The 12,520-nt window shown below is 52.1% G+C and overlaps 1 protein-coding gene across 1 annotated transcript; it reads right to left on the bottom strand.

Annotated features, from left to right (window-relative positions):
- Positions 1–10,001: 10,001 nt before the first annotated feature.
- LOC134810784 (putative exonuclease GOR) lies at positions 10,002–12,020 on the bottom strand (the record flags this gene model as incomplete). Its single annotated transcript, XM_063816823.1, has 1 exon — positions 10,002–12,020. A coding segment is annotated over exon 1 (2,019 nt), but the record flags the coding sequence as incomplete, so codon positions are not given.
- Positions 12,021–12,520: the final 500 nt, after the last annotated feature.

Raw genomic sequence — 12,520 nt, 5'->3', positions numbered from 1 at the left:
TTGATATGCTGCTGGATTCGTTTTTCCGGTATTTTATGGAGGATTTTCCCATCGATGTTCCTCAGGGACATAGGCCTAAAATTCTCTTTTTGGGTTGTGTTTCTCTCAGGCTTTGGGATCAGGATGATGCCGGCCTCATGAAATGAGTGAGGGAGGATTCCCTCTTTTTCTGTTGATTGGAATAGTTTCAGAAGGCATGGTACCAGCTCCTCCTTGTCCTTCTGGTAGAATTCGGCTGTGAATCCGTCTGGTCCTGGAGTTTTATTGCTTGATAGGCTGTTAATTATTGCCTCAATTTCAGAGCCTGTTAGTGGTCTACTCAGGCATTCAACTTCTTCCTGGTTTACTCTGGGGAGGTTGTATGCGTCCAGGAATTTATCCATTTCTTCTAGGTTTTCTAGTTCATTAGCTTAGAGGTGCTGATAGTATTGTCTGATGGTAGTTTGTATTTCTGTGGGATCGGTGGTGATATCCCCTTTATCATTTTTTACTGCATCTGTTTGACTCTTCTTTCTTTTCTTGTTTCTTAGTCTTGCTAGTGCTCTATCAATTTTGTTGATCACTGCAAAAAACCCGCTCCTGGATTCATTGATTTGTTGAAGGGTTTATTGTGTCTCTATCTCCACCAGTTCTGCTCGGATCTTAGTTATTTCTTGCCTTCTGCTAGTTTTTGAATGTGTTTGCTCTTGCTTCTCTCATTCTTTTAATGGTGATGTTAGGGTATGCATTTTTGATCTTTCCTGCTTTCTCTCGTGGGCAATTAGTGCTATAAATTTCCCTCTACACACTGCTTTAAATGTGACCCAGAGATTCTGGTATGTTGTGCCTTTGTTTTCATTGCTTTCAGAGAATATCTTTCTTTCTGCCTTCATTTCCTTAAGTACCCAGTACTCATTCAGGAGCAGGTTGTCCGGTTTCCATGCAGTTGAGCGGTTTTGAGTGAGTTTCTTTATCCTGAGGTCTACTTTGATTGCAATGTGGTCTGAAAGACCGTTTGTAGTAATTTCTGTTATTTTACATTTACTGAGGAGTGCTTTCCTTCCAACTATGTGGTCAATGTGGAAATAAGTGTGATGTGGTGCTGAGAAGCATGTATATTCTGTCGATTTGGGGTGGAGCGTTCTGTAGATGTCTCCTAGGTCCGCTTGGTGCAGAGCTGAGTTCAATTCCTGGATATCCTTTTTAGATTTCTGTCTCGTTGGTCTGTCTAATGTTTACAGAGGGCTGTTAAAGTTTCCCATTATTATGATGTGGGAGTCTAAGTCTCTTTTGATCACACTTTAAAGATCAAAAGGTAGAAGCGCAAAGACATTATCTGTGCAATATTAGAAACCTAGTAAGTGGTGGAATTTGGCCTTGAACCCAGATATCTAACTCCAGAGCCTAAGTGCTTCACCCACCTCACTGTGGTGCCTCTCGAGAAAAACAGGTAAGCACACATTCAGAAAGCTGGTGGGCCGGGGGGCTGGCCTTGTACTCAGAGGCCATGGAAGTCCCACGTGGGGTGGCTAGTGGTGTAAGGACAGAGGTCTCGGATGGGCAGAGGGATGTGGACAGGCGCGAGGGGGCGCGGCAGGGACTCGGGGGACTGGGAGTGGCGGCTCGGTGCTGCGGGAGGCGATTAGTGGAAGGACAGAGGTCTGGGAAGGGCAGAGGGATGGGGACAGGCCCGAGGGTCCGCGGCAGGGATTCCGGGGGACTGGGAGTGGCCGGTTGGGGTTACTCTTGGCTTTTTGCCCTCTCCTGCCGTCGACTGCTCCGGTTTCTTTGGCCTTGCGGCGAGGTGGACAGGGTGAGCTCTGGGGACTGATGGCGGTTGTGGAAGGTGCCTGGGGCCAAGGACAGGCCAGGGCGGCGGGAGAGGCGGACCGGTGGCGTGGCTGGATCTGGGCGCGCTGTCGGACCTTCCACATCACCAGCTGCAGGCAGGCGTTTGCGTCCTCGCTGGAGTTGTGGCCGTCCTGGCTGTCCTGGATGATCTGTCCCAGGTAGTCGGCCGCGAGATTCCTGAGGGAACGCTTGTAGGGGAAACCCAGGTAGTGCGGGAAGAGCACGGCCGTGTCCAGCACGGTGCTGTGGATGAGCTTCAGGGCCAGCAGATCGCTCTCCAGGCTGTGCCCGATGAGGATGGTTTGGGCGCTGAAAAAGCTCAGCAGGATGGCTTGCACTTGGGGCAAGGTGATGCTCGTCTTGGCGACGTCGGCCTCGGTGACTCCGGAAAACCTGGTGTTGTAGTCCACGATCTCCTTGTCGGGCTTGACGAAGGTGTCGTACACCACTCGCATGTCGGCGTCCACCACGGTGACGCGGGTCAGCTCTAGGCCATGCGTGGTGTAGCACATCTCACAGTCCAAGGCGTAGATTCCTGGATAAGCGTCTCTGGACAACTCTTTCTTGAAGGTCTCCACGAAGCCATCGAGGCTGTCCTTGCGGCCGTCCCGCACGTGCTGCTTTGCCACCTGGCAGCCCACAGAGCCAGGAGCAGCTGCACAGCAGGTGTACTGGCTAACCCGGCCTCCAGCCACCTGGCTCCAGCGGACCCGCCCCCAGTGATAATAACACAACTGGTCACGTACACAGCGGCCCGAGGAGGACACCAGGTACTCGGTGCCACAACGGCAGCAGACCCTGCAGGAGGAGTCGCCAGGCCCCTTCCCCTGGCCAGTGAAGAGGACGGCGCCTCCGGGCCGCTCGGGGTGCGGGAAGGGGTAGCCGTTCTCCTTGAGCTGGTCCTGGCTGAGCAGGAACTCCTGGAGGCGGCTGTACAGGGCGGCCCTGCTGAGGCCCGGCATGGAGCTGGGGGTCAGGCCCTTCAGTCTCTTGAGGGTGTTCAGGACCACGTTCAGGTACCTGTTCTTGTTGGGGCTGCAGTCGTAGGCCACCTTCTCCTCGTTCAGCGCCTTCTCCACGGCCTCCTGCTTGGAGACGCAGAACTTGAGACACTCTTCGGTGAACAGTTGGAGATAGCCTCGGCGGAGGACGGTGGGGACTTGGCACCCAGACCTTCGGAGGATAATAGGTTTCTTCAAACTCGGTAGGGATGGACGACGGACGATTCGCTTAGAGCTGATGGTGGTGGTGGTCTTGCATGCCATCCCTGACCTGTTGCCCGTCTTCCCTGGCTGTCTGCCGACCTTGGAGCCACTGGAGCGTTGGCTGCTGCTGGCCACCCGGGTTCTCTTGGCATCTGTGCAACCTGTGACCAAGCAAGGGCTGGAAGAGTGGGCGATCGTCTTCCTCTTCCTGGGCGCTGAGATGCGGACTCCCGAGGGCCTCTCTGTCAGCCTTGGGGCGGCTGGCAAGCAGCAGGCCGATCCCCTCTGCGCAGGGAAGTAGGACGCCTCCGTCACCATCTTGAGACACGCTGGGGGCACCGCCGGACCCCTGTTCTGGGGCTCCGCCTGGATGTCCACAAATGCGGAGGCCTGGTTGTGCATCTGGGGCACCCGGAGCCCGAAGCTCTGGGCAGGCTGATGAGAGGGCAGGGGGAATTCTGGAGCCTCGAGGGCCGCCTCCTCGGCCACCTTCTTAGCTTCTGGGTATCCAGGTGGGAACCAGCAGGGAGCTGTGGCTCGCAACATCTTGCTGCCTTCGGGAGCACCGGCCTGGCTCTGCACCGCTCCCAACTGGCGGCTTCTTGCCTCCAGGGCCGCCTCCTCGGCCACCTTCTTAGCTTCTGGGTATCCAGGTGGGAACCAGCAGGGAGCTGTGGCTCGCAACATCTTGCTGCCTTCGGGAGCACCGGCCTGGCTCTGCTCCTCTCCCAACTGGCGGCTTCAATGAGTGCCGCGGCCGCCACCCGTCGCCTTTATAGACGCACAGGGCAGAGTGGGTGGGACTTCTCCTTGATAGGTTGGTGCTTCCATCCAATCACACTGAGCCTCATCTTCCACCAGACTCCAGCTTGGGAATGCCTCAAGGGGTGCACTAATGGAATCAACTGGAACTCCTGGTTGCTAACCTTGGAGCTAGGTTGCTTTTCCTGAGTTAATTAACTGTCCCTGTAGGGCAGTCCTATCATGGCTACTGGAATTGGGCCACCTAGGATTCATTTCAGCGTCAGGGAGTTTGGTCAACTTGCTTGGGCCCACACAGCACCCCATGGAGCCAGGACTGGGCCAGCAGTCTGCTGCATGCTGCAGGGCAGGATCTCTCTGGGGTTGCGTTTCCCTGCTCTGTGCACTCCTCCGCTGAGGGCAAATTGAGGACAGGAAGTGGACCGCACCCACTTCTCTCCCACGACTTGGGCAATGTTCAACACAGGGGTTCTTCAAAAGGTTCATAGAAAATGCACATGGTGAAGAAACTATGCATGGGTTTCCACTGGTTTGCACTCAAATAAACTTGTCCGAACTTCTTATAACCTTTCTGAACTAGATCTAGTTTGAGGCACTGAGAAGGATGAGACATCCACTGAAAAGGACTCCTATCAGAGCAACATGAATTCCACGAAAATTGCAGCAAGAGCAAACATCAAATTTCTGGTGAAGCTTGGGTGGAAGAATGAAGAAATCATTGATGTTTTAACAAAAGCTTCTAAGGACACTACCCCAAAGAAATGAACTCTTTACGAATGTATAGCTTGTTTCAAGAAGAGGTGAGAAGATGTGGGAGATGAATCCTGCAGTGGCTGTGAAAACCACTGTGCCCAGATCAGCTGCAGTTACGACGAGAGCTATCAGTGGAAATTTTAAACAGGAGGGATCACGATCCTGACGCATCCCTCTGACAAATTGTAACCGGAAGTTGGAACATGGCTTTACCAATATGACCTCGAATGCAAAGCATCATCAAAGCGACGGCTACCGAGAGGTGGCAGTGGTCCAGTCAAAGGAAAAGGAGGCCAGTCAGGAGCCAACATCATGGCATCAGTGTTTTGGGACACTCAAGGCATTTTGCTTGTTGACTTTCTGAAGGGCCAAACATCTGCTTATTAGGAGAGTGTTCCGAGAAGCTTAGAGAAAGCTTTGGTAGAAACATGCTGGGAAAGTCTCACTAGATCCCTGTTCACCACCTCAGTGCTCTGCTCATTCCTCTCATCAAACAAGGGCAATTTTGTCAGTTTCAATGGGCAGTCCTTAGGAATGCACCTTACGGGCTGCTTTCATGCCTTCTAAATTCTTTTTGTTTCCTAATTATAAAAAGTCATCTTGCTTGGAAAGATGAGAGAAAGTCTCCTGCCATGCTTGGACAGATGAGAGATGAGATCCTCCTCTTCTCTCCCAGGACAGAATGGTCAGACTTGAGTTTCCTTTCTCCTCACTCTTCTCCTCCTTGAGGGAGGTGCTGTGCCGGACAGACCTGCTCCCGTGTCTAGACACGGGTAGACTCGTTGAAGATCCTCACAGGCAATCCTCCTTGGGGTCAAAGGGGAAGGATTTATTTCCTCAGGGCTCAGTAGTCCTCATCCTTACGCGCACCTTCACCAGCCCAGGGCGGGGTAGCGGAGGGTGAAAGGGCGTGGCTCACAGCCCGTTTCTTCCGCTCGGGCGTCTCCTGGGAGGAACCCTTGTCCAGTGAGCGGGTCTTCGTCTCCACCAAATTCCCTAGGGGGACACTTCTGGCAGCCCTTCTTGTTCAGCAGCTTACGGGGGTCAGGTGGACCTCTGCTAGTCACCAGCCTGAAGCCCTTACTCCATTTCAGCTATTTTTGCAGTTGCCTAGGTGACTTTTGAACCACATTACCCAGAACAGCCAACGGAGGAGGGGTGAGAAGAGTGGCCGTCTGGGTTTGCCGCATAGTGCTGCCTTAGAGGAGTGGTGCAGTCTTCTGTTGTGTGATACTTCACCTGGCTGATTTCTGGGAATGCCTCCACAAATTCGCTAAATTCAGTAGCTTTTGCCTTCCAAGATTCACCTGGTTGGTGTGTTGCACCCATTCACTAGTCATTTACATTAGGTATATCTCTTAATGCTATCCCTCCCCCTCCCCACGCCCATGACAGGCCCCGGTGTGTGATGTTCCCCTTCCTGTGTCCAAGCGTTCTCATACTTCAATTCCCACCTATGAATGAGAACATGCGGTGTTTGTTTTTTTTGTCCTTGCTATAGTTTGCTAACAATGATGGTTTCCAGCTTCATCCGTGTCCCTCCAAAGGGCATGAACTCATGCTTTTTCATGGCTGCATAGTATTCCATGGTGTATTTGTGCCACATTTTCTTAATCCAGTCTATCATTGATGGACATCTGGGTTGGTTCCAAGTCTTTGCTACTGTGAATGGTGCCGCAATAAACATACGTCTGTGTGTGTCCTTTTAGCAGCATGATTTCTAATCCTATGGATATATATACCCAGTAATGGGATGGCTGGGTCAAAAGGTATTTCTATTTTGAGATCCTTGAGGATTCACCACACTATCTTCCACTACCGTTGAACTAGTTTACAGTCCCACCAACAGTGTAAAAGTGTTCCTATTTGTCCACTACCTCTCCAGCACCTGTTGTTTCCTGACGTTTTAATGATCGCTCCTCTACCTGGTGTGAGATGATATCTCATTGCGGATTTGATTTGCATTTCTCTGATGGCCAGTGTTGATGAGCATTTTTTCATGTGTCTGTTGGCTGCATAAATGTCTTCTTTTGAGAAGTGTCTCTTTATATCCTTCCCCCACTTGTTGATGGGCTTGTTTGGTTTCTCTTGTAACTCTGTTTGAGTTCTTAGTAGATTCTGGATATTAGCCCTTTGTCAGATGAGTAGATTGCAAAAATTTTCTCCCTTTCTGCAGGATGCCTGTTCACTCTCATGGGAGTTTCTTTAGCTATGCAGAACGTCTTTAGTGTAATTAGATGCTGTTTGTCAATGTTGGCTTTCGTTGCCATTGCTTTTGGCGTTTTAGACATGAGGTCCTTGCCCATGCCTGTGTCCTCAATGGTATTGGCTGGGTTTTCTCCTAGGGTTTGTATGGTTTAAGATCTAACATTTAAGTCTTTCTTCTGTCTTGAATTAATTTTTGTACAAGGTGTAAGGAAGGGATCCGATTTCAGCTTTCGACATATGGCTAGCCTGTTTTCCCAGCACCATTTTTTAAATAGGGAATCCTTTCCCCATTTCTTGTTTTTGTCAGGTTTGTCAAAGATCAGATGGTTGTAGATGTGTCGTATTATTTCTGAGGGCTCTATTCTGTTCCATTGGTCTACGGTAACCAAAACGGCAACCGATAGCATGCTCTTTGGTGACTGTAGCCTTCTACTGTAGCTTGAAGTCGGACAGCTTGATGCCTCCATCGTTGTTCTTTTGGCTTAGGAATATGTTGGCAGTGGGGGCCGTTTTGTGGTTCCATATGAGCTTTAAAGCAGATTTTTCCAGTTCTGTGAAGAAAGTCATTGGTAGTTTGATGGGGATGGCATTGAATCTATAATTTACCTTGGGCAGTATGGCCATTTTCACGATATTGATTCTTCCAATCCGTGATGGTGGAATATTCTTCCATTTGTTTGTCTCCTCTTTTAGTTCGTGGAGCAATGCTTGGTAGTTCTCCTGGAAGAGGTCCTTCACATCCCTTGTTAGTTGGATTCCTAGGCATTTTATTCTCTTTGAAGCAATTGTGAATGGGAGCTCACTCATGATTTGGCTGTCTGTTTGCCTGTTATTGGTGTATAAGAATGCTTGTGATTTTTGCACCTCGATTTTGTATCCTGAGACTTTGCTGAAGTTGCTTATCAGCTTAAGGAGATTTTGGGCTGAGACGATGGGGTTTTCTAAATATTCAATCATGTCATCTGCACACAGGGACAATTGGACTTCCTCTTTTCCTAATTGATTTCTCTTTATTTCTTTCTCCTGCCTGATTGCCCTGGGCAGAAGTTCCAACACTATGTTGAATAGGAGTGGTGAGAGAGGGCATCCCTGTCTTGTGGCAGTTTGCAAAGGGAATGCTTCCACTTTTTGCCCATTCAGTATGATATTGGCTGTGGGTTTGCCCTAAATAGCCCTCATTATTTTGGGAGATGTCCCATCAATACCTAATTTATTGAGAGTTGTTGGCATGAAGGGCTGTTGAATTTTGTCAAAGGCCTTTTCTGCATCTGTTGAGATAATCACGCAGTTTCTGTCTTTGGTTCTGATTATATGCTGGATTCTGTTTATTGTTTTGCATATGATGGACAAGCCTTGCATGTCAGGGATGAAGCCCACTGCATCATGATGGATATGCCCTTTGATATGCTGCTGGATTCGTTTTTCCGGTATTTTATGGAGGATTTTCCCATCGATGTTCCTCAGGGACATAGGCCTAAAATTCTCTTTTTGGGTTGTGTTTCTCTCAGGCTTTGGGATCAGGATGATGCCGGCCTCATGAAATGAGTGAGGGAGGATTCCCTCTTTTTCTGTTGATTGGAATAGTTTCAGAAGGCATGGTACCAGCTCCTCCTTGTCCTTCTGGTAGAATTCGGCTGTGAATCCGTCTGGTCCTGGAGTTTTATTGCTTGATAGGCTGTTAATTATTGCCTCAATTTCAGAGCCCGTTAGTGGTCTACTCAGGCATTCAACTTCTTCCTGGTTTACTCTGGGGAGGTTGTATGCGTCCAGGAATTTATCCATTTCTTCTAGGTTTTCTAGTTCATTAGCTTAGAGGTGCTGATAGTATTGTCTGATGGTAGTTTGTATTTCTGTGGGATCGGTGGTGATATCCCCTTTATCATTTTTTACTGCATCTGTTTGACTCTTCTTTCTTTTCTTGTTTCTTAGTCTTGCTAGTGCGCTATCAATTTTGTTGATCACTGCAAAAAACCCGCTCCTGGATTCATTGATTTGTTGAAGGGTTTATTGTGTCTCTATCTCCACCAGTTATGCTCGGATCTTAGTTATTTCTTGCCTTCTGCTAGTTTTTGAATGTGTTTGCTCTTGCTTCTCTCATTCTTTTAATGGTGATGTTAGGGTATGCATTTTTGATCTTTCCTGCTTTCTCTCGTGGGCAATTAGTGCTATAAATTTCCCTCTACACACTGCTTTAAATTTGACCCAGAGATTCTGGTATGTTGTGCCTTTGTTTTCATTGCTTTCAGAGAATATCTTTCTTTCTGCCTTCATTTCCTTAAGTACCCAGTACTCATTCAGGAGCAGGTTGTCCGGTTTCCATGCAGTTGAGCGGTTTTGAGTGAGTTTCTTTATCCTGAGGTCTACTTTGATTGCAATGTGGTCTGAAAGACCGTTTGTAGTAATTTCTGTTATTTTACATTTACTGAGGAGTGCTTTCCTTCCAACTATGTGGTCAATGTGGAAATAAGTGTGATGTGGTGCTGAGAAGCATGTATATTCTGTCGATTTGGGGTGGAGCGTTCTGTAGATGTCTCCTAGGTCCGCTTGGTGCAGAGCTGAGTTCAATTCCTGGATATCCTTTTTAGATTTCTGTCTCGTTGGTCTGTCTAATGTTTACAGAGGGCTGTTAAAGTTTCCCATTATTATGATGTGGGAGTCTAAGTCTCTTTTGATCACACTTTAAAGATCAAAAGGTAGAAGCGCAAAGACATTATCTGTGCAATATTAGAAACCTAGTAAGTGGTGGAATTTGGCCTTGAACCCAGATATCTAACTCCAGAGCCTAAGTGCTTCACCCACCTCACTGTGGTGCCTCTCGGGAAAAACAGGTAAGCACACATTCAGAAAGCTGGTGGGCCGGGGGGCTGGCCTTGTACTCAGAGGCCATGGAAGTCCCACGTGGGGTGGCTAGTGGTGTAAGGACAGAGGTCTCGGATGGGCAGAGGGATGTGGACAGGCGCGAGGGGGCGCGGCAGGGACTCGGGGGACTGGGAGTGGCGGCTCGGTGCTGCGGGAGGCGATTAGTGGAAGGACAGAGGTCTGGGAAGGGCAGAGGGATGGGGACAGGCCCGAGGGTCCGCGGCAGGGATTCCGGGGGACTGGGAGTGGCCGGTTGGGGTTACTCTTGGCTTTTTGCCCTCTCCTGCCGTCGACTGCTCCGGTTTCTTTGGCCTTGCGGCGAGGTGGACAGGGTGAGCTCTCGGGACTGATGGCGGTTGTGGAAGGGGCCTGGGGCCAAGGACAGGCCAGGGCGGTGGGAGAGGCGGACCGGTGGCGTGGCTGGATCTGGGCGCGCTGTCGGACCTTCCACATCACCAGCTGCAGGCAGGCGTTTGCGTCCTCGCTGGAGTTGTGGCCGTCCTGGCTGTCCTGGATGATCTGTCCCAGGTAGTCGGCCGCGAGATTCCTGAGGGAACGCTTGTAGGGGAAACCCAGGTAGTGCGGGAAGAGCACGGCCGTGTCCAGCACGGTGCTGTGGATGAGCTTCAGGGCCAGCAGATCGCTCTCCAGGCTGTGCCCGATGAGGATGGTTTGGGCGCTGAAAAAGCTCAGCAGGATGGCTTGCACTTGGGGCAAGGTGATGCTCGTCTTGGCGACGTCGGCCTCGGTGACTCCGGAAAACCTGGTGTTGTAGTCCACGATCTCGTTGTCGGGCTTGACGAAGGTGTCGTACACCACTCGCATGTCGGCGTCCACCACGGTGACGCGGGTCAGCTCTAGGCCATGCGTGGTGTAGCACATCTCACAGTCCAAGGCGTAGATTCCTGGATAAGCGTCTCTGGACAACTCTTTCTTGAAGGTCTCCACGAAGCCATCGAGGCTGTCCTTGCGGCCGTCCCGCACGTGCTGCTTTGCCACCTGGCAGCCCACAGAGCCAGGAGCAGCTGCACAGCAGGTGTACTGGCTAACCCGGCCTCCAGCCACCTGGCTCCAGCGGACCCGCCCCCAGTGATAATAACACAACTGGTCACGTACACAGCGGCCCGAGGAGGACACCAGGTACTCGGTGCCACAACGGCAGCAGACCCTGCAGGAGGAGTCGCCGGGCCCCTTCCCCTGGCCAGTGAAGAGGACGGCGCCTCCGGGCCGCTCGGGGTGCGGGAAGGGGTAGCCGTTCTCCTTGAGCTGGTCCTGGCTGAGCAGGAACTCCTGGAGGCGGCTGTACAGGGCGGCCCTGCTGAGGCCCGGCATGGAGCTGGGGGTCAGGCCCTTCAGTCTCTTGAGGGTGTTCAGGACCACGTTCAGGTACCTGTTCTTGTTGGGGCTGCAGTCGTAGGCCACCTTCTCCTCGTTCAGCGCCTTCTCCACGGCCTCCTGCTTGGAGGCGCAGAACTTGAGACACTCTTCGGTGAACAGTTGGAGATAGCCTCGGCGGAGGACGGTGGGGACTTGGCACCCAGACCTTCGGAGGATAATAGGTTTCTTCAAACTCGGTAGGGATGGACGACGGACGATTCGCTTAGAGCTGATGGTGGTGGTGGTCTTGCATGCCATCCCTGACCTGTTGCGCGTCTTCCCTGGCTGTCTGCCGACCTTGGAGCCACTGGAGCGTTGGCTGCTGCTGGCCACCCGGGTTCTCTTGGCATCTGTGCAACCTGTGACCAAGCAAGGGCTGGAAGACTGGGCGATCGTCTTCCTCTTCCTGGGGGCTGAGATGCGGACTCCCGAGGGCCTCTCTGTCAGCCTTGGGGCGGCTGGCAAGCAGCAGGCCGATCCCCTCTGCGCAGGGAAGTAGGACGCCTCCGTCACCATCTTGAGACACGCTGGGGGCACCGCCGGACCCCTGTTCTGGGGCTCCGCCTGGATGTCCACAAATGCGGAGGCCTGGTTGTGCATCTGGGGCACCCGGAGCCCGAAGCTCTGGGCAGGCTGATGAGAGGGCAGGGGGAATTCTGGAGCCTCGAGGGCCGCCTCCTCGGCCACCTTCTTAGCTTCTGGGTATCCAGGTGGGAACCAGCAGGGAGCTGTGGCTCGCAACATCTTGCTGCCTTCGGGAGCACCGGCCTGGCTCTGCTCCGCTCCCAACTGGCGGCTTCTTGCCTCCAGGGCCGCCTCCTCGGCCACCTTCTTAGCTTCTGGGTATCCAGGTGGGAACCAGCAGGGAGCTGTGGCTCGCAACATCTTGCTGCCTTCGGGAGCACCGGCCTGGCTCTGCTCCGCTCCCAACTGGCGGCTTCTTGCCTCCAGGGCCGCCTCCTCGGCCACCTTCTTAGCTTCTGGGTATCCAGGTGGGAACCAGCAGGGAGCTGTGGCTCGCAACATCTTGCTGCCTTCGGGAGCACCGGCCTGGCTCTGCTCCTCTCCCAACTGGCGGCTTCAATGAGTGCCGCCCCCGCCACCCGTCGCCTTTATAGACGCACAGGGCAGAGTGGGTGGGACTTCTCCTTGATAGGTTGGTGCTTCCATCCAATCACACTGAGCCTCATCTTCCACCAGACTCCAGCTTGGGAATGCCTCAAGGGGTGCACTAATGGAATCAACTGGAACTCCTGGTTGCTAACCTTGGAGCTAGGTTGCTTTTCCTGAGTTAATTAACTGTCCCTGCAGGGCAGTCCTATCATGGCTACTGGAATTGGGCCACCTAGGATTCATTTCAGCGTCAGGGAGTTTGGTCAACTTGCTTGGGCCCACACAGCACCCCATGGAGCCAGGACTGGGCCAGCAGTCTGCTGCATGCTGCAGGGCAGGATCTCTCTGGGGTTGCGTTTCCCTGCTCTGTGCACTCCTCCGCTGAGGGCAAATTGAGGACAGGAAGTGGACCG

The sequence above is a fragment of the Pan troglodytes genome, chromosome 7, assembly GCF_028858775.2.
Source record: "Pan troglodytes isolate AG18354 chromosome 7, NHGRI_mPanTro3-v2.0_pri, whole genome shotgun sequence".
Classification (NCBI taxonomy): Eukaryota; Metazoa; Chordata; class Mammalia; order Primates; family Hominidae; genus Pan; species Pan troglodytes.
Note: the sequence above shows the minus strand (reverse complement) of the source record. Positions and strands in the feature narration are given on the sequence as shown.